The sequence below is a fragment of the Epinephelus moara genome, chromosome 4, assembly GCF_006386435.1.
Source record: "Epinephelus moara isolate mb chromosome 4, YSFRI_EMoa_1.0, whole genome shotgun sequence".
Taxonomy (NCBI): Eukaryota; Metazoa; Chordata; class Actinopteri; order Perciformes; family Serranidae; genus Epinephelus; species Epinephelus moara.
This window is the reverse complement of record NC_065509.1, coordinates 19,118,076-19,138,287: the sequence shown is the minus strand read 5'-3', so window position 1 is coordinate 19,138,287 and position 20,212 is coordinate 19,118,076. Positions and strand designations below refer to the sequence as shown.

The 20,212-nt window shown below is 40.6% G+C and overlaps 2 protein-coding genes across 3 annotated transcripts in view; both read left to right on the top strand.

The window, feature by feature from the left end:
* LOC126388945 (transcriptional regulator ATRX-like) overlaps nucleotides 1–3,132 on the top strand; it is a 14,176-nt gene extending 11,044 nt beyond the window's left edge. The window contains exons 9-12 of the mRNA XM_050042346.1: nucleotides 189–274; nucleotides 395–509; nucleotides 1,839–1,938; nucleotides 2,224–3,132. Coding sequence (XP_049898303.1) covers nucleotides 189–274; nucleotides 395–509; nucleotides 1,839–1,938; nucleotides 2,224–2,457 — 535 coding nt within the window. The 3' untranslated portion in view covers nucleotides 2,458–3,132. The remainder of the gene's footprint in view (nucleotides 1–188; nucleotides 275–394; nucleotides 510–1,838; nucleotides 1,939–2,223) is intronic.
* A 4,031-nt stretch (nucleotides 3,133–7,163) lies between these two features.
* Nucleotides 7,164–20,212, top strand: part of atrx (ATRX chromatin remodeler) — a 45,514-nt gene continuing 32,465 nt past the window's right edge. The window contains exons 1-14 of one of the 2 annotated variants that reach the window (XM_050042345.1): nucleotides 7,164–7,363; nucleotides 8,904–8,965; nucleotides 9,115–9,164; nucleotides 9,276–9,397; nucleotides 9,488–9,568; nucleotides 9,744–9,853; nucleotides 9,985–10,052; nucleotides 10,828–12,971; nucleotides 13,544–13,616; nucleotides 17,135–17,280; nucleotides 17,370–17,528; nucleotides 17,643–17,754; nucleotides 17,862–17,961; nucleotides 18,248–18,424. In XM_050042345.1, the coding sequence (XP_049898302.1) occupies nucleotides 8,909–8,965; nucleotides 9,115–9,164; nucleotides 9,276–9,397; nucleotides 9,488–9,568; nucleotides 9,744–9,853; nucleotides 9,985–10,052; nucleotides 10,828–12,971; nucleotides 13,544–13,616; nucleotides 17,135–17,280; nucleotides 17,370–17,528; nucleotides 17,643–17,754; nucleotides 17,862–17,961; nucleotides 18,248–18,424 (3,399 nt within the window). In that variant the 5' untranslated portion in view covers nucleotides 7,164–7,363; nucleotides 8,904–8,908. Of the gene's footprint in view, nucleotides 7,364–8,903; nucleotides 8,966–9,114; nucleotides 9,165–9,275; nucleotides 9,398–9,487; nucleotides 9,569–9,743; nucleotides 9,854–9,984; nucleotides 10,053–10,827; nucleotides 12,972–13,543; nucleotides 13,617–17,134; nucleotides 17,281–17,369; nucleotides 17,529–17,639; nucleotides 17,755–17,861; nucleotides 17,962–18,247; nucleotides 18,425–20,212 lie in introns of both variants that reach the window. The other variant, XM_050042343.1, reaches the window with a different exon arrangement.

Below are 20,212 nucleotides of genomic sequence, written 5' to 3'. Positions count from 1 at the left end.
TGTGTGTGTGTGTGTGTGTGTGTGTGTGTGTGTGTGTGTGTGTGTGTGTGTGTGTGTGTGTGTGTGTGTGTGTGTGTTTATCGTTAAGATAGCTCTGTAGCACTTTTTTTATTATGTGATTAATGTGGACCTCCTTCCAATTTCGTCTGTGCCTTTGTCTGTGTGTCTTACTTACTTTTCTCCTGGAGGATTGCAAAGAAAAGGGTTCACTTCTCAGAGGTGGAGAATGCTGCCAGTGAAGAGAAGGAGAATAAGGGAGCCAAGAGGAAGAAAGGTTCTTTCTGAATTTTTAATTTGCCCAGTGTATCATGTCTAAGAATATGGATGCAAATATTCTGAACTCTAATACCAGCAAGTGACTTTTTTTCTTTGGCTTTTATTTGCTGTCTTTCAGTGGGCAGCAATGACTTTTCAGACTCAGACTTCGACATGTCAGAGTCCAGGGCAGAGTCGGGGATAAGCGAGGAGCCTAGTGAACCAGAGACCAAGGAGAAGTTTCGGCAGACCAGGTGAGAAATAGGCTTGGGTGATGCGACGAGATTATCGTTCAACATGATATTCCCCCAATCCCAAATGGATCCCTTACCGACTCGTTGACTCAAGCCCTAAACCCTTACAGACCTAGGACCAATTCCATTTCTTCCCCTTAGCCCTTGTCTTGACCCTTCCCCCTGGTTTTGCACGTTCACGAGGGGAAGTGGTGTCCCAATTCTCCGTCAGGTTAGCTCTTAACCTGATGGAGAATTGGGACACCGTATGACATAAGACAATACAAATAAGAAAAAATTAGACAAGTAGCTTTCTTGATACTGTTTACTGACAGTTTTCCCCCTTTCTTTCAGTGGTAAGTCGCCTTCGCTGGTGCTTTGTTGTAATTTGCTCTGTACAATAAAGCGATCCATTGTCCCACTCACAGCTTTCTCCTTTTAAATATTATCATCCCTCGCACTGGCTGCCAATCAGAATTTTGATGTGTCACACACTCATAATCCCATGCACGAACTGTGACAAATAGGTTCCCTGTGAAGTTTTTTTTTTAAATTAAATTAACTTATATTTTTTAAGCTAGAGTTTGCATCTTAACTAGGAAATGGGTGTGCACAAAATACCGATACAGTCAATTAAAATTCATTCATAACTCTTTGTGTAGGAGCAGTTGAATGTTGCAATAACAATGTGTGGCTATCACAAAATCCCACTGCACACCTGAATTGGCACCGCGGCACACCATTTGAGAAACACTGCGATAGAAACTATACAATAAGAGCAGCAGCAGTAGTGGAAGTTTAGTGTGTAGCATTAGTGAAATTGTGTTCCTTGGTAAGCTGTGTTTCAGCAGGCAAAAGACAAATGGACAAACATAGGCATAAATGACAAATGAACATTGTTTGCATCTGAAGACATTTTTTGTAAACAATCATTTACTGGTCTCAAGAATTTTCATGTGCACATTCTGCATTCTGGTGCATGTATGCAAATGATGAACTTTAGTGGATATGTATACAAACTATAGTATGTACAATCATATATTTATCACACCTGATGCATCTGAAGTGGTATTCAAAAAATTTGTCCAGAGTTGGCAGGCCTGCTTATGCGTAACATATGTGTCTCCAGCCCACTAATATGAATTTCAATGTGCTCATCTTTTTCTTTTGGATGATAATTTCGTATATAGTGTTTCTCACAGCAATATCTGCAGTAGGGTAACTTAAATATTGCCCAACTCTGTTGAGAAGAGAGAACTTCAGCCAATTCATAGGAATTTACTACTGAGACTGGATCTGGGTTGATTTCTTGCTGCTCTTGTTTAGAGGGATTCTGTTTTGTGTCCGTAGATCATCGAAGAAGAAGGACGATGAGAGCAAGAAAAGTTACAGTCTGAGGAAGACGCAACAAAAGATCAAAGTTCAGGATTCCTCATCCAGCAATGAGAAGGTATTTTAAAATGCAGAGCACTTGGTAGTCATCTTGAACTGTCTCAAGGTGTCTTATTTTCTGTGGCAGGATTTGCCAGGTGGATGAGATGGACCTACATAACGTTTACTAGTCAAGTCATGCATGACACATAAAATGTTATTTGAACTTACCCCTGGAGTGTGTTGTGAGGATTATTGAGGGCACAAATTAATCATATGGTTGCTTGGCGACTGATCATAGGAAGTGAATTTTTTTTCTAAGGGTTGAAGATCAGAGGGCTGAACTTAATGTTCATTTCCACAGAGCGGAGAGGAAGGTGATGACGACGCAAATGAAGAAGGACGCAAAAAGATTTGCAAAACCCTGAAGGACGACAAGCTGCGCACAGAGACTGGAGATGTTCTGACGGAAGAAGACGAGAAATGTGTAGCTGAGACAGAGGCACTCAGGGAGAAACTTGAAGAGGTAAAAATGAAATGCGGCATCATGAAATGCTACGTTAGTCTGAAGATGTTGAAAATAGAATTGTGGACATGATTGGAACTACTTTTAAATCTCCTGAAATGTGTTAATGTATTAGATACACTAAGTATTTTGTGATGAATATCACAATAGTTGAGTTGAACCTTTTACATTACTGATTTCCCACTATGTGTGAAACTGATTTTAAACAGCCTTTGCTGGTTCAAATACACTATAATGGATTTGTGGAGGGAACAAAAATAGAAGGGTATGCAGTATTATTTTCGCAACTTTTTGCTTTAGGTCGGAAGCATAGGGGCATGCATGCGAGCCAGCTCTTATGCTAACTGCCATTTTCTAATCTGAGCAGGTCATCTTTTTATTTGTTTACATAAGTCAGAACCCTTTCTGTTATATTGAAATAAACCATACATATTGTATGCAGGTTGAGGGTTTTGTGGAGATAATGCAATTTTTAATGTGGTGATAGCAAACTGATTTTGTATCATAATGTATGTGAAATTTACATCCATCAAACCCATGGATATTTTTTTAATAAATTATATTACACATTTATTCTGTCATTCTTGTTGCTCTTTGTCTGTTTCATTTTGAAAGCGGCAATAATCCTATTTGTTTACTGGTGCTTTAAAAAAGATTATGATGGCAAATTACAGCAATTGATGTGTTATTTTTATTGCATTTCCTGCTGTTGGAGAATCTGTACGCCCAATAAATAATTGATCATGTTTCAATGTCTTGTGCTTCAGTGTGGAGCTTGACGGGCCCAAAAAATGAGGCCCAACCCAACATGAACAGTTTTGGGTCTGATTAAATACCGGAATTTCTACTCTCAGCTAAGAGCTGATGTGTTTTCTTGGCACCACTTCTTCTCCACTTCCTTTAGTCCTACAATTCCTTTAACAATCTTGTCTGCTCTGCTTCTCACGCACAACAGGTTCAGCAGAACGGGCTGGGCACCTTTGTGTGTTTCCCTCTTTGAGTGCGCACGGCAGTCCATGGCGATGCAGCATGCAGATAATCAGTGCTCACTGCTTTCATGTTCTGCACATCTCTTTCACTGCTGGGGAAGCAGAAGCAAACATTGCCTACCCATTCGCCTTGCAGCCCCCCCTCTCCTCTCTCATGTTTCGTCCTTTTCTTGCGCTGGCCCCATCTCTCTCCCCGGTTTTCCACTGTAGTGCTCCATTGTGAAACAGCTTTACTGGTTGACTGGACAGTTTTACTTGAATGACAAGGATGGATCGCTGATACCTTAAACAGTATAAGCAGTCATGCCTTGAATGATATGATACTGGAGGAGGAAAGCTCCAGTCATCCTGGATCACAACTTGGAAATGCATCACCACTACCTCCTCCCTGTAAACACTCTCCACGTCATCATTATCACTCCAGAATTATTCTTTCTCTTCCATCTCACACCCGACATACGGGATATATATGATGACAACATTCATCTTTACTCCTTCAACTTCCAGCTTCATACTTGTCACTCTTTCCTACTCCCTCTTTACTTCCAACACACTGTTGACATAATTTTCTTTCAGGATTGCCCCTAACCCATTTCTCCTCACATCCACACTATGGTAGATAAGTTTGAACCCACCTCCGATGCTCCTGGCCTTACTCCCCTTTCCGCTGGTCTCTACCTTACTTCTCTCCATATCAGTCAGCTCTCCCACTTTACTAGTCATGGTGCCAACATTTAAAGTTCTGACTCTCACCTCCATCTTCCTACCCTTCCTCCTCTCCCTATGCCTCAAAACATGCCGTCCCCCTCTCCTTCTCCTTCACCCAAAAGTAGGCTAGTTTCCACCGGCACCCTGTTGACCAACAGTACCAGTGATGGTCGTTGGTAACCCGGGCCTTAACTGATTCTGCATGGAAATCTGATTTATGATCAGTATATCTAATTTAGCATAGGTTTTGTGCTGGATGTCCCACCTGACTCAACCCTCCCTATTTATCCGGGATGAAGAATAAATGGGCGAGAGAACTCACTAAAGAGAACCCAGAAAAGATGTAGTATGATATACGGAAAATACACCAGACCACAACACAACCACAGAGAGGGAGATGAATCATTTGGAAGAATCAGATTTGTTAGTTTAAATGAATATTCAACAGCTATACTGGAGGCTGTGTGAACACTTGGAGCCAAACCACACAGCTTTTGGAGCTGAATGAAAATACAACCTCTTTGGGATGGTATACATTCTGTCCTAGGTGAGGTATTGGTTACAAAATCCCCCGATCTTGTCTTATTTTATACCTGGGTCACGTGGAAGAAACTGTACATGTAGGAGACCAACACTTGGTAAAGATTATCCTCGCTGCCTGACTGAGGGCTATCATAAAGAACTGTCTGAAGACTGATGCATCAGATTAGAAACAATGGCTGACCATTATAGATATCGTGATGGAGAATCCGACATAAAGGTTAAAGATGAAGGGTGAGGATTTTGCAAAAGGCTGGGCAAACGGTTAGTAAAGAAATAAAGGCATAAACTAAATATGATGTAGACTTGTTTCTCCCTGTAGGCTTTGTTCATGATTATATATACACGTTCCTTGTCATTTCTTTACTGTTTTTAATCCTCTGTAATTATACTGTTAAAAAGAAAACAAAAGATACAGATTAATAAAAAAGCAGCTCATCTTTACAGTGCAGTGATACTGTGTAGATCACGGCTATCATCATGACTAGGAAGGTAAAACACCAGCTCATCTGTCACTTATAAGTTTAGTTGAGTTCTTATCCTTGCACGCTCTTAACACGTTCACATCTTCACATTTCACACCGACAACCTTTGAAGAAGAGCCCCATCTTCAGGTGATATTTGTAACTTTTCACAGTGTTCAGATCAGTGCGGTTTATTCAAAGAGGTACCGGAGTCACAGGACAGGCAGAGATGCCCCAAATAATCATCCTTTACTTTTGTGCAAATTAGAAAGTTGTAATGTGAAACTTCCGGATACGATTTTTCATACAACTATAAGCTTATCGTGGCTTGTGACTTTTATGAAAAGGCAGTGTTTGGTTGGGACGCCTTGTCATGTTTTAGATATTATTAGCCATTCCACTATAAGAGAGATTTCCACTTCAAACATCTCAAATGGTTTCAATAAAATCACTGTTGTAGGCACAAAGAGTTAAAATGATAACAACATATATTATTCAATCACCATATAAGGAAACAAAAGCATAGTTTAATACAACTAATAACAGTCCACCTCCCACCACCCATACTTTTTTTTACTTGAACTTTTATTGATTTTCTTAACAAACAGAGCAACAAGATAGCACACTTGACTCGCATATCTACAAAGGTTCCACCTCCCATACTGAAGTTAAAGAAGCTCAGTGATTGACCACAGTCCTGATGGCTTTCTGAATTGTCTGTCCTTTTGGTGTTCCAAAGTACAGCTTCATTTGCATTTGCATTTAAAGCTTACCGTATAAAATGAGAGAATTTAAAATAAAGACATGTCCTCCTTTGTCTTTAAATTAATCTTAGTTACACATAACATGCTCAACATTGATCCAGACAGATTTTAGATAAATGCATCTATAAAATAAATGTTTATTTCTGTGTCACTATTACAAAACATAGGATTCAGAAAGATTATCTCTCTATTTTTTTTGTAAAAAGTGGATTGTTAAATAGATTAAATGTATAAATTTAAAATACACTTCACTACCCTTACTGTTGACAGTGTTTGTTATAGTAAATCCAGATTAATTTCCCGTTAATGCTCTCAAAATTAATATTCCAGTAGTGTTTACAGCATGAAATTACAGGATGTATCAATGTCTAAAAATACTATATTTGTTATCCTTTATGTCGATGCCATGTTCTTACCCTAGTAATCATCTCAGGACGTGCCAAATGTGCTAGTGCCCCTGTGGAGGGAGCCCAATCACTATGTTGGGAATCACTGGCCCACACTACTGTGTGAAAAGAGGTTAGAAGGAGCTCAATCAACAGTGAGTAGCTGCTTACCATTCACAATTAAAATACATGCATTCAAGATAATACGTAAGTGAAAGTACAGAGAATTAAAATATAAGTAAAAGTACTATTTATGCTGAATGATGCGTGTCAGAATAAGGTAGGCCATATTATATTATTAGGTTATAGTTACTGGTGCACTGACATGAACATAAAACTTTTTAACTGTTTACATTGGCAGGTAGTAGTAAACTCTTATTTTTATCAATAATAATACAACATAATGGATATGTTAATCATATTTTGTGTTAGGGACATCTTTCTACATAATGAGGACTTTAATTTTTACTATTTGTTATTAGTATGCCTATTTTACTTAAAGCCTTGTGCTTATTATTATTATTATTTATTTTTTTATTTACATTTTAAGTTAGTACTACAATTATTTGAATACGTCCTCCTTGGTTTATTACTTGTATTTTTATTTATTTTTTAATCCATCTTGTAATATTGCGACATGTATTGAGAAACTGAACTGAAGCTACCTAACTGTAGGCTAAGAAGCATAGAAAATATGTATTGTGATAGTGTTTCAGAGGTTGGATCACAGAAACAAAACAGCGCGCCTCTCACGGTATCAACAAATGAATGAATTGGAAATATATCCAGCAGCATTTCACTTCCCCGAGAAAGTCATTCCCTCCCCGGCTAAACGAATCAATAAGCATCGGTGAGCCTGGGCCACTCAGAGCGGGAGAAGGTCTGAGGCGGGCAGCCAATAGGAAAGCACACAGGATTTAGGCTAGATGCGCCATTTTGCTGCGTCCACAGCCATCCGGCAAGATGGTCCCCTTGCTTTGTCTCCCCTGACCGGAGTTGTTTCTGTATTCTGTGGCTATTCTTGCTTCTGTACCATCGAAAACCTGCAAATTGGATTGAACTGGGTCACTTGTACCTACAACTAAACGGCTGTCTGTCTGTCAAGGAATGACGACGGTTAAAAGCAGGTAGGAACACTGTTTAGCTTGTTTGTTTAGACTAGTCAATTGTGCATTGATTACTGTGCTACCTTCGCTAGCGGCGAGCCGCGCCATACTGTAAGTGCCTATTGCTAGCTAGCAAGCTAGGCTAGCTGAGTTGTAGCACAGCCGGCAATGTTTAAATTCGCACACACGGAGATTCAGGCGCGCTTATGCGCACTACATAATGTTTCTTAAAGTGATTAAAATGTAAAAACGCGCCTTTTGTAAAAACGCGTCAGTTGGTTCGTATGTTATCCAGCTAAGCGTTACATTACTACTTCGGATGTTGCTAGGTAGTACCAGGCTGCAGTTAGCGCTCTGGTTTGTGCCATGGCATCGTCAGGAGGGAAGGCCTGCGCGTGCATTTTTCGGTGCATGCCCATGCATTGGACCTCTATGCACCGCCGAGATTGCAATGTTGCCAGGGCAACGTGGGGCAGTGAAAAGAAGTAGTTGAGTATTAACGGCGACCGCTAAACCTGCTACCGTTAGCCAGCCTAAACTTGGCATCCCTGATAGTCCGGAGTTCTGTGTTGTCAAAACATCGGAAGCAGCGGCAGGGATAAAGAAGCAGCACTGAGCTACAAACGGAGGAGCGCGAGTGGGCTGTTTTTCCTCGACTGACACCGGATTTTGGATAAATTTTAGGCCTGGTTGCTGCTAGAAGTATTGAATGATAGCTCAACACAGCTCACAGCGATCTAATCAGCACATTATGATGACGCAAAACGGCACAATAAACAGCGGTGCCTCTTCTGATGAGTGACATGCTCCAAATGCATGCATGGATAAATGTAGGTAACGCACATTTTTAATTATGTGAATGTATATTTACACAAATGCTACAATCGTACGATCGTTTATTTTAGTTGTATATGAACCGTAACAGTTTGAAGTTGAATGTTTTTTTTTCAATAGACTAACAACAACCCAAACATCGCCTGCAACCTTTGACTTTGCAACGGTCTGGAAAAACACACGCCCACTGGGAATCACGCCCTGAGGGCTACTTTTCTGTGTAACTTATCGTTTAATATCACAAAATTTGACATAGCTGTGTTTTGTTATGCAGTTGCATTGTTTAAGTAAAACACACAAATTTTAGAAATGTGAGTGAAAAGTTAAAATTTGTGGACTTTTGGTAATAATTTAAGCAACAGCTGTTTATTTGCTGTTTTATTTTCCTGGCCCATTATATTTCAATGGTTGCTTTTATTATTGCTTTTATTTGCTTTTAGCCTTAAGTCTTGTGCCAGGCAGCCCATCTCCAGACTAATAAAATACACAAGCAGTGAAAATGTAAACACAAACTAAGAAAATACAGACAGTGAAATTGTAACAAGTAGTTATTGGTATCTGGATAGTAAAAACACAGCATGCTTGTTTTTGGTCTTCTATGTTAGCTGTAAAAATAAAAAGGCATATCAATATGTATTTACAAACTCAAATCTCTGTGATTCATGCACAACATTGTACAACATCTTTATTTACCACTATGTTCATCGGTAAACAAATCTCTCTCCAGGTAAAATGAGTCTGGCTTCTTCTGAATCACACCTTGACCAAATGTCAGAAAAAGCAGAGGAGGTAAGTACGCAGCTTCGTAGGGAGCCAAATGACATGTTTAGACTGTTATGTTTATGATACTGAAAACATAAACTAATGATTAAAGGCACAAATTTACTGTTTTTGTTTTTAGTTCTAAGTGTATTAAATCAGTCTTATATCCCTGTCAGCCTGGTAGCTCAACAGAAACTATGAAGCCCTCCTCTTCTCGCAACAAGAGGTGAGAAGCAGTCTTCTTATACGTGACTGTTTTGTTTGCAGTTGCATGCTCTCAAAAGAGTTCCTACAGACACAGCTTGAAATATCAAACCTATGTGCCATCTCATTTTAGGAAGTCCGCCACTGTAGCTAAGCACACTGGACTGAATGAATCTGACACCTCAGGTGAGAGTGAAAATGAAGGTGCCACCTCTGACAACCCTTCAGACAATAACACAAGCAGCGCATCTAAAGGTATGGAGGTACTTGTTGGTCTTGATCAAGAGGTTGTTGATACTGAATAGGATGCTGATTTGAGACTTATTTGTTTTTGCCTCTGACCAGGTACTTTAGTGATGAGGCCAGCTGGGAATGAAAATAAAGGTGCCATGAAGCTCAGAGTGGATTTTAAACAGAAACATACAGGTTACTTAAATTTCATTATTTGCAAACTTTATATTTTTGGTATGTTGATGTTCACAAGAGAACATGCCTAGAGTTTTAATATAATTAAAGTGAATAGCATGAAAGTAATAAATCATTTAGTGAGTGAGACAAAAGTCAAAGTGAAAATTATTGATTATTTTCCTCTGTATCACAGATGACACCCTGCAGAAGAAAGTGAACTGCACTGCCTGTGGAAAACAAGTAAACCAGTTTCAGCGCAACTCTGTGTACGAGCATCCTGCGCTCAAAGTACTTATTTGCAAGGTAAGAAATTGCAAACCTACATTTCACATATTGTCAGAGCCATTATAGGAAGTCCACACTCATATTTTTCGGTCTTTCCATTCTGTATGTATGATCACATGATTTCCTTTTTTTTTTTTTTTTTTTTAAAGTCATGCTACAAGTATTACACAAGTGATGACATCAACAGAGACTCTGATGGCATGGATGAGCAGTGCAGGTAAAGCATTTTACACAAGACCAGCAAAAAATTGTGATTTATTTGTTAAGCCAAAGTCATGAGAAGATGCACAATAAAAGTACGGTGGAAACCACTGACAGTGATCACGTCTGTCCAGGTCTAATCGATTACTGTAATTATTATAACCGACTTCTTTTTATTTCTCATGCAGGTTAGCATCTAATTGACGTTTCTATATTTATTACATGAATATAGAACAATGAAACTGACAGCTACGCTATTTGCTGAAATTTATTGATTGTTTCAAAATACAGTGCAGCTGCTTTATCAATTCACTTGATGAGGGCGGCTTCACACGCAGGTGCTTTCCCTGTGTGCAGCCATAACTGTTTGTTGTTGTTTGAGTAGACAACAAAAGATTGCCTGAGGAACAGTTTTGTTGCATTTGTTTCCATATGTCATCATGTATGATAAAATAACACTTGACAGGGGGCAACTTGATTATTAAAAGTTAATTATTATTGTTATATTTGCGAAGGAAAGATTCTGACACGAGCTCATTGATTCATATAAGCTGCTGATCACTATAACCATGATCACTAAGCGGTTTCCACTGTAATAAGACGTGGAGTCTAATAATGTAGGTTTGGCTGAGGATACACATGACATTGCATTGAGTCCATGATGATTTTTGTGTAACATGAAATTCACACGAAAGCTTGTTTTTGCTGTTTTGTTCAAAGTGTATGACACAGGTGTCTTATGATTTGAATGCTCCTTGAGAGTAGCATTAAATATAATGTGTCCTCCCCAGGTGGTGCGCTGAAGGTGGCAAACTCATCTGCTGTGACTACTGCAACAATGCCTTCTGCAAAAAGTGTATTCTGCGCAACCTGGGCAGGAAGGAGCTTTCAGTCATTACTGATGAGAACTCAAAGTGGCACTGCTATGTCTGCAGATCAGAGCCTCTCCAGGATCTGGTCTCCAAATGCCACCGCATCATGGAAAAACAAGAACTGCAACTCAAGCAACGAAAACCGGACAAAAGCGAGGAACGTGAGAGCAAGAAACACAAGAACAAAGCAGTCAAAGAGCACAAAGTAGTTGTGAATGGGAAAGAACATACTGAAGGCTCAGGGACCATGACATTCTCATACAGAAAACTGCAGGTACCCAAAGAACTTATAAAGAAAACAAAAAAGCTTGTTGAAACAACTACTGGTCTCAACAATACATTCATTCAGTTCATACAGCAGACAGCTGAGGAACAGGGAGATAGGGCTGTCAGGTATCGGCATTTGAAAGCCTTCAAGGCCGTGCTTGCTGATCTGAAAAAAGCCCACAGTGCATTGGAGGAGGCTTTGGAGCCTGAATTCAGAAACATGGAGTTGCAGAATGGAAACGAAGTGCAACATAGTGTAAGAAAGAGCACTAATGTTGTCGCCCCTGTAGAAAATGACCATTTGGATAATGTTGTGGATGCAGTTGAGAAGGCTGAAGTGGCAGAGGAGGTTGATGCTGAAGAGGAGCATTTCGCAGAAGAGGATGATGACGTAGCTGAGGAGGCTGACATAGCAGTGGAGGCTGATGCAGCCGAGGAGGCTGACATGGCATTGGAGGCTGATGCATCCGAGGAGGCTGATGTAGCCTTTGAGGCTGACGCAGCAGAGGAGGCTGACGTTGCAGAGGAGAATGACAAGGACCAGCATAATGAACAGGACAAGGACGATGATCAAGTGTCAGCTGAGACTAAAATGAGAGACAGCCAAACAGAAACTGATGTAACCAAAAAGACAATTAAAACTGAAGTATGTGATGATGAGCTAGTGTCAGCTGGGGAAATGTCCCTAGATCACGACATTATGTCTGTGCCTCCCTCTGTTCCCGAAGAGCTTTTTCAAATGGTGGAGAGTCTTGCCGATTCCACCATGCTCTCACAGACTGACACTGATTTGGTCACAGATGCTGATCTAAAGTCAAATGGAAACTCAACAGACTCTCAGCCCACCCAGCCCAAGGTGAAGAACCTCATTGTCAAACTGACTCCTGTGCCTGTTGTGACGACGCGTGGGTCAAGGTCCTCCAGGTCAAAAAACAAAGAAAAAGATGGAGATGTGCAAAAAAAGCATGAAGAACAAAACGAGAAGGAAAATGATGATGCTGCTGATGCTGTAGATGGGACAGACGGGACAGACAGTCCTCCACCAGGCCGTCGCTCTAGTAGACTGAAGACCACTCCTCTGAGGAAGCAGGCTGACAATAAGGATGAGTCCTCTGAGTCAGAATCTGAGAAGGATGGTAAGAGTAAGGTCAAGTCTTCAAAGAAATCCAGTAACAACAAGAAAGAGGATAGGGAGGAGACCAAGGATTCAGAGAAAAAGATGGTGGATTCTGACTCAGATGAAATTCCTAACATACTGTTGGAGAAAGCTGCAGCGGGCCACAGCACAGATGAGGAACAGGGAAGCACAAGTGCTAAAAAGTGTTTATTCAAACTAAACAATACATCTACTAAAGACAAAGACAAAGCGTCCAAACGCAAGAGGAAGCCCGAAAGCTCTGATTCAGATTTTGAAAGCAAAAGTAAAAAGACGTCCAAGAAGAAAAAACAGGATGGCTCAGACTCCTCTGACTCTGACTCTGACCAGGAGAAGGAGAAAAAGAGTAAAGTGGCCACATCAAAGAGGAGGTCTAGTCGAGTGAAGAAACAAGATGAAACAAAAGAGGAAGACAAAAACTCACATGAGAGGAAAGGAGCCAAGACGAGAAGGTCTTATGAAAAGAAGCGCAGGGGAAGTAACTCCAAAGCAGCCTCCAACCTGCAGTCGTCCTCCAGTGAGGATGAGGAGGAGCAGCAGGCTGAAGATGACTCAGGAGAGGACAGTGACGAACAAAAGATCAAACGTATTGTGGAGGATAACGTGGTGGGAAGTAGTGGACCTTTTCATCAATCCTCAGGTAATTTGACTTTGAAGAGAGGAGTGTTTAGTAAAGCTCAGCTCGGTGTCCATGAGTTATAGGAAAACCTCAATATTTCTGGAACTGCACTTATTTGCTGTCTTGCTGAGTCAGATGAGAAAATTGGCACCGCTCTTAATATCTGTATCATAAATATGTAGCTGAGACCAGCATGCCTTTAGCTTAGCACAGTGGTTCTCAAACTGTGGGGCGTGCCCCCCTAGTGGGGTCATAGAGCCACTGTAGGTGGGGAGTTTGCTAATGCTATCAAGTTGACCTGTACTTCACTGAAACTGGGAGGGTTCGGCTTCTGAAGGAGGGCATGACAGAAGAAATTTGAAACCTACTGGCTTAGCATAAAGCTACACAGGCTTTGTCAAAAATTCCCCCAATGGCACATTTAAAGCTCACTGACTCAAATAAATGTTTACAGAGTAAAATGTAATTTCCTTGAGTTTTACAAGGCAACTTTTGGCAAAAAAGCAAATAAGCATTTTTTGCAAAATGTCAAATTTACCTTTTAATGACTGATGCTCTTCCATTCAAAGCTTGTGTGCTACTTTGTTATGTAGGAGATGAAGAGGATGATAAAGAGAAAGTCTCTCAGATTTGTGAAGATGATGACGATGATGATCCTGAAAACAGGTACTTATCAAAACAAGTCGTAAAGATAAAGACAAAAGAGTTGTGATTACCATCGTTTAAGGTCTACAATGAAAGCATCTTTTTTACTGTGTTGTTGCTGCTGTGCTAATTTTAGAGACAGTTTAAGGAGCTCTGTCAGGTAGAGCTGTTTGACCTTATATATTTGCTGGACTCTGACAGCATATTGCCAACTTGACTCATCAGGCCCAGCGTGAAGGCTCACAGTCCCAGTGGCAGCATTTCTTTTTGATTTATCCCTGTGAATCTGTATTTTTACTAGGGCCGTAACGGTACATGTATTTGTGTCGAACCGTTTGGTACACGACTTCCGGTTCGGCACGACCCTGTACCGAATTATTGGGCGCAGGATATTATTTTATTTTATTTTGTTTTATTTTAATTCCGTTTTTGCGAGCCGAACCATTTAAAATATCTAGTTCCCCGACGGACATAATTGAGTGACGGACCGAGTCCCGTAAATCTCCGCTTTCACTTTGTGCAGCGCATTCTCGCATTTTGACAACATGGCAAGTGAGCCTGACGAACCTGAAGACCCACCCGCAAACCTTAAGTCCTCCGTTTGGGAACACTTTGGTTTCAGGGTAAAATACGAAGATGGAAATAAACAAGTGGACAAGACAAAAGCAGTGTGCCGACACTGCAGAACAGCGGTCGGGTATGTACTTGGAAACACGTCTAACATGCTAACGCATCTAAAGCGACACCACCCGAGTTTGAACGTTAACCGGCACGACTAGAAAAAGCAATCTGGTGCAAACTACGATATCGTCGTCGTTTAAAAAGAAAGAGCGTTTCCCTGACCATCGCGCTAAAGAAATAATCAACGCCATTGGAGTTGAGTAAAATTGTTTAAGCTGCACTTTAGATATAAGCATGTTTTGATTACTGCACTTTAACAAAGTGGGAAAGCTGAGTAAGTTCCTAGTAAAACTGAATCTGAGCAGGCTTTAAAGCTGACCAGCTGCACTATACTTTTTATTTTAATTGAGTAAAACTGTTAAAGCAGAAATTTATATTTATATTTTTCATTCAAAAAATGTGTTTAAAAAAATAGCAGGATTTTATTTTTCACTTTTATATTTCTATTTTCATTCAAACAATGTGAAAAAGCAGGATTTTATATATATTTGCTTCATTCAAAAATTGTGTAAAAAGAGTTAACTGCTGTGGTATGTTTTAATAAGGTTACAATAAGTAAAAGATATTTGATAGTTGTCTATTTTTTTCATTACTGTACCGAAAAAAACCGAACCGTGACTTGTGTACCGAGGTACGTACCGAACCGAGATTTTTGTGTACCGTTACACCCCTAATTTTTACCCTTAGTAATGTCATAGTGTCATAGTGATATTTCTACAGGCTGCCAGTGTTTCCATCAGTTACGCATTAATGAGCTCAAAGCAGAAATAGATAATCACATCACCTGTGACTTTCCAGTTGCTCTAAAGTCTAACCAAAATGAAAGAAGTCCCTCTCTCTGTTTGTCCTTCCATTTTCTCGACAACCATTCATCCCATTGACTTCCCACTTGGCAGGTGTATTGCTCAGGACCTAAAGAAATGCAGTGTAGAGAGTGAGTTCTTGAGATCTACAGGATATATTTGTTTTGGTGATAGGATGGTGTTTAAACCTGTGCGGCTGTTCTGCCTGTCACAGCTCCGCACATGCCTGGGTAGCATCTGCAGGGACTCAGCTGGCAGCCGTCCTCCATTGATGTTTTGCCCCTTTGTTCTCAGAACATCTCAGGATAGTAGGGCAGCAGTCAGGGATGTCTCCCTGCAGCTGGATTTAGATTGTCATGTGGTTCCACCATGTGGTTTCTTAGTTCCCCTAACTCTGATTTCTTCCGCACAACCAGAGCCAAAACTTCCCTTTCTTGATTCTTCTTAGAGATCTTTTAATACTTTTTTGACTTCCGCTGACGTGAAACCAATGTCTGAGCTTGGTCAATACTTGGTTGATAGGGTCACAAAGTCACATCAGCAATAGGTTGTTGTTCTCCAGCCTGTCTCTTGGGATTCCGCCACTAGCTCAGCATGTCGGAACCTTTTCCTTTCATATGTTTCATGAATGCCCCCATCCAATGTAACTGTCAGCTCAAATAACAAGACATGCTTCTAGGTTGCCGACCAACTGACAGTGTCAGGTCTCAGTGTGGTGGTGGTGGTGGTGGTGGTGGTGGAGATTTCAGTGTACACATTGTGTAGCATATTTAGAGGTGACCCCCATGGGTCGAGTCACCATGATATTGCAATAACAACAACAGTTATTTTACAGATAGACATTTAGCAGTCGTTTTCAGTTGTGGTGATATGTGGAATTGGCAAACTATTTCATTTCTTTCATCATTTTCAGCCGTAACTCTAACTTGTAAAGATATATAGTTGAACATGAGGGTCCCACCAAACTTAAGTTTCTGTTGTGCTCATGTTGTGCACTGTGTTGCTGATAAACTAAATCTACTGGCACAGACGCTAAACAATGTACTGCTGTAGACAGGAGCAGCAGCAAAATGTATTTAAGCAACCTAAAAAGAGTCACCAAAAAATCAATAGCGGTTCAAGTGCGCACTGTATTTAGAATATTTTTATATTTTGTTGGGGGCAGCAGGAGACTCCTTGGTTCTGCATAGTAAAGTGTTGTTTGTCACTGGGGTCTTGTGGTCCTGAGATAACGGCTTCAGTTGCCTGTTGGAAAGTGCTGTATGACAGCAAGGTAAAACATTGAAAATACTTTTAGTGTAGCATACATCTAAAACGATACTGATGCTTTTTTTTAGGTGGCTAAAAATTAACCGATTGAGGTAGCGTGTGCTGTTTAATTTTATGCATGTGATACAAAGCTTTTCTTCCTGGAAGTTATTGTAAACAAACACTGTGATTTGGTCTGTTGCCTGTTGAGCCACCGAACGGCATGATGGGTCCATCTCGCTCACCATCGCTCGCTACAGTACATTCAAGAACAGATGATGAAAGAGAGAGTGGAGATGTTACAGTGTAGCAAACTCAAAAATTTCAAGCGTCAGCAATGTAACTTTGATATTGAACGCGTTTATCCCAGGTCGGTACCTGCTGGCAAATGACATGTATATTCTAGCATTGCAAGGGGAGGCAAACTGAGTCATGGCAGGTGTGTTGCTAAGGACTCAAAGAAGCAGTGTTGAGTGTGAAATTGTTTGGATGAGAGGTTCCCAAGAAAGCTGCAAGCGGTAAAACCAGAGGCCAAGCAATCAGCTCGTTCTGAACAGGGACATTTTGAATGGGTACTACACTAGTTATGGTAAATTGCAGAAAATATATATGTTATTTTCGTGTGAGTTATATTTATATAAAGGATTATCATTTGTCAATAAGTCACGTGATTTAGCTAAGGGATAATTTTATCTGATTGTCTGTAAATTTAAACTTTGTGTTCATTAACTTTATAAGATGTGATTAATGTGAACCTTCTTCCTCTTTTCTCTGTGTCTGTGTGTATTTTTTCTTTTTCTTCTGAAGGATTGCAAAGAAAATGCTTCTTGCCCAAATAAAATCCAACTACTCTTCTGGAGCAGAGAGCTCCTCTGATAATGAAGGCGCAGGAAAGGATGAAAAGTCCTCCAAGAAAGTTAAAAAAGAGGATGAAGATGAAGAAGAGCAGCAAGGTAGAATACGTGTGCTAAATATATCTAGCTGTTTACACCTAAGACTTTCATTGTGTATCGTCTCAAACTATTTGCTTCTGTCTTTGAAGATGAGGATTCAGATGACTCAAGCGGCTCTGACATTGAAGTGAAGAAGCGCAGCAGACGCCACAAATTGCTCCGTCATAAACTCTCTCTGAGTGAGGGAGAATCAGGGGAGGAGAAAACTGCTAGTAAAAAGAAGAACAAGGGGGGCAAGAAGAAGAAAGGTCCTTTCTCATTTTCTATTTGCCCTGTGTGCCATGTCCAAGTATATGGGCGCAAATATATTTAATTATGATACCAGCAAGTGACTTTTGTTTCTTCTATTTGTCTGTCAGTAGACAGCGATGACTCTTCAGACTCAGATTTTGAGAAGTCAGAGACCAGTGCAGAGTCGGGGATAAGCGAGGAACTTAGTGAATCGGAGAATGAGGGGAAGCGTCGAAAGACTAGGTGAGAAGAGAACACTACATCTAATCAGTAGTAATTTATTGCTGACACTGGATCTGGGTTGATTTCCTGCTGCTCTTGCTCAGAGTGATTCTGTTTTGTGTCTGTAGATCATCAAAGAAGAAGGACGATGAGAAACAGAGAAGTTATAATCAGAAGAAGAAGCGACGCAGGATCAAAGTTCAGGATTCCTCATCCAGCAATGAGAAGGTATTTTAAAATGCAGAGCACTTGGTAGTCGTCTTGAACCGTCCCAAAGTGTTTTTTTTTTCTGTGGCAGGATTTGCCAGGTGGATGAGATGGACCCACATAACGTTTACTAGTCAAGTCAGGCATGACACATAAAATGTTATTTGAACTTACCCCTGGAGTGTGTTGTGAGGATTATTGAGGGCACAAATTAATCATATGGTTGCTTGGCGACTGATCATAGGAAGTGAATTTTTTTCCTAAGGGCTGAAGATCAGAGGGCTGAACTTAATGTTCATTTCCACAGAGCGGAGAGGAAGGTGATGAAGACGGAGATGAAGACGGACGCAAAGGACGTAAAAAGATCCGCAAAATCCTGAAGGACGACAAGCTGCGGACAGAGACGAGAGATGCTCTGAAAGAAGAAGAGGAGAGGAGGAAACGTATAGCTGAGAGAGAGGCACTGAGGAAGAAACTGCGAGAGGTAAAAATTAAATCTTCCGCTGTTGGTCTGAAGCACAGGCTGTGTGTTCAAAGCCTTCAGCTATTACATTTCCAACACTAGGCTTGGTTAGTCTCCTCATGATACGGCATTCCAGGAGAAATGTTCAAGACCTCATTCAGTACTGCGATACAACTTGAAGATTTTTCTCAGTTTCTAGAGGAAGTAATTACTAGCTGAGCAGCGCTTTATCATGTAGATACTCAAGCAAGTGATGGACATGTGGACAAGACATAACCACTTTGAGTTCAGCAGACTGATAACAGTCCAGCCTGCTGCTGATCTCTCACTGTCTGTCAGATCAAATAGTCCACTTCGCCTTAAGTAATTAAACTCCAAAAAGTGCTCATCAGAGTGTGAGAAATGGAAGGAGAGGCATTAGTTTGATTAGAGGTCATTGTCTTACACTTCCGATTGGTATGTGCATAACAGTGCTGGATTAGTTTGATGACGTTTTACATGTGTAAAAGACCAGTCATCAGTCTCATTTCGGTTTCTTCACCTTAAATCCAGAAATTTAGTCGTGTACAGCTATAAATGTATGAAACCACACTGGTAAACGGTCAGAAATGTAGCTGGCAGCGAGCTCTGCTAAGTAACAGACAGTCAAAACAATAAGCCATTCAACATGTGGGCTTTACTTTGGTAAATGGTGCTGCTTTTATTTTAAAGCTTTATTTTGAAGAATAATGTAATAATTCATATCTCCATGGTCCCTACCACAGTAGAGGGAAACTCTGCATGTGAAGTAGAATATTGTTAAAACACAGTGTCCTGTTAGCTGTTTATTTTTGTGTATAATGGTGCTACTAGTAGTTAGGGATGCCACAGTGAGGACATTTTTCCTCCCGTAAATATACTTGTAACAGTGACAGTGTTACCGATTACACCTGACATCTCACAAGAAAAGATATTCGTCTGTGATGCTCAATATCTGAAGGGCACTGAATTAAGTTATTGCTAATGCAAACCAAACAGTTCCTACTGCTGCAGCTTTACATTAAAGCAGTGGTGTCCAAACCCTCTGAATGTGGGTCAGCTGCTTCTCACATCATATGGGTTATTAAAAAAAACATAAAAACCATGCAAAACATATTCACCTTTCCACCACTCTTAAAAGCAGCAGCCTTCGCTGATGACTTTTGCTTCTTTGCTGTGGCCATGTAGCTACTTAGGAGGGAATGTCTGCTGTTAGGTAACTGTCCCTTCGCTTATTTACAGATGAATAGATAGACAGATAGATGATGCTTCCTCATGGGGAAATTCTTGTAAAAACACATTAGTTCCACCTGCGTAGTTCCTTCCTTGGTCCATGTCAACAAACTGACAGTCCTGCCATCGTGAGGTGAGCAGAAAAAATGCCAAGTGAACTAGCCAATTTATGGGGCGGGCCACATCTAGTAAATTCTGAAAGACAAGTCACGGGCCGTTTAAGATTGGCTCAGAGGCCATGATCAGCCCCTGGGCCACACTCTGGGCATGCCTGCATTAAAGCGTTGAACTGGTGAAACATGAGTTGACTTTTATTGTGAAGTACTCATGGGTAATGTGGTGGGTTGTCAACCAGATTAGCACTACTGCTATCGTTCATCAAATATGCTTCTACAAAACAGCACCTGTTGGCAGCAGGTCAATTTGAAAAATTGCAGGGAGCAAAGGAACAAGGAGCTGTTAGATGAAGACAACGATGGCTACATACCTCTAACTTCTTAGCGATGTTACCAACTCTTTCTTTCCTCATTAATGTTACCAGGTTCCCTGTTAGCACAA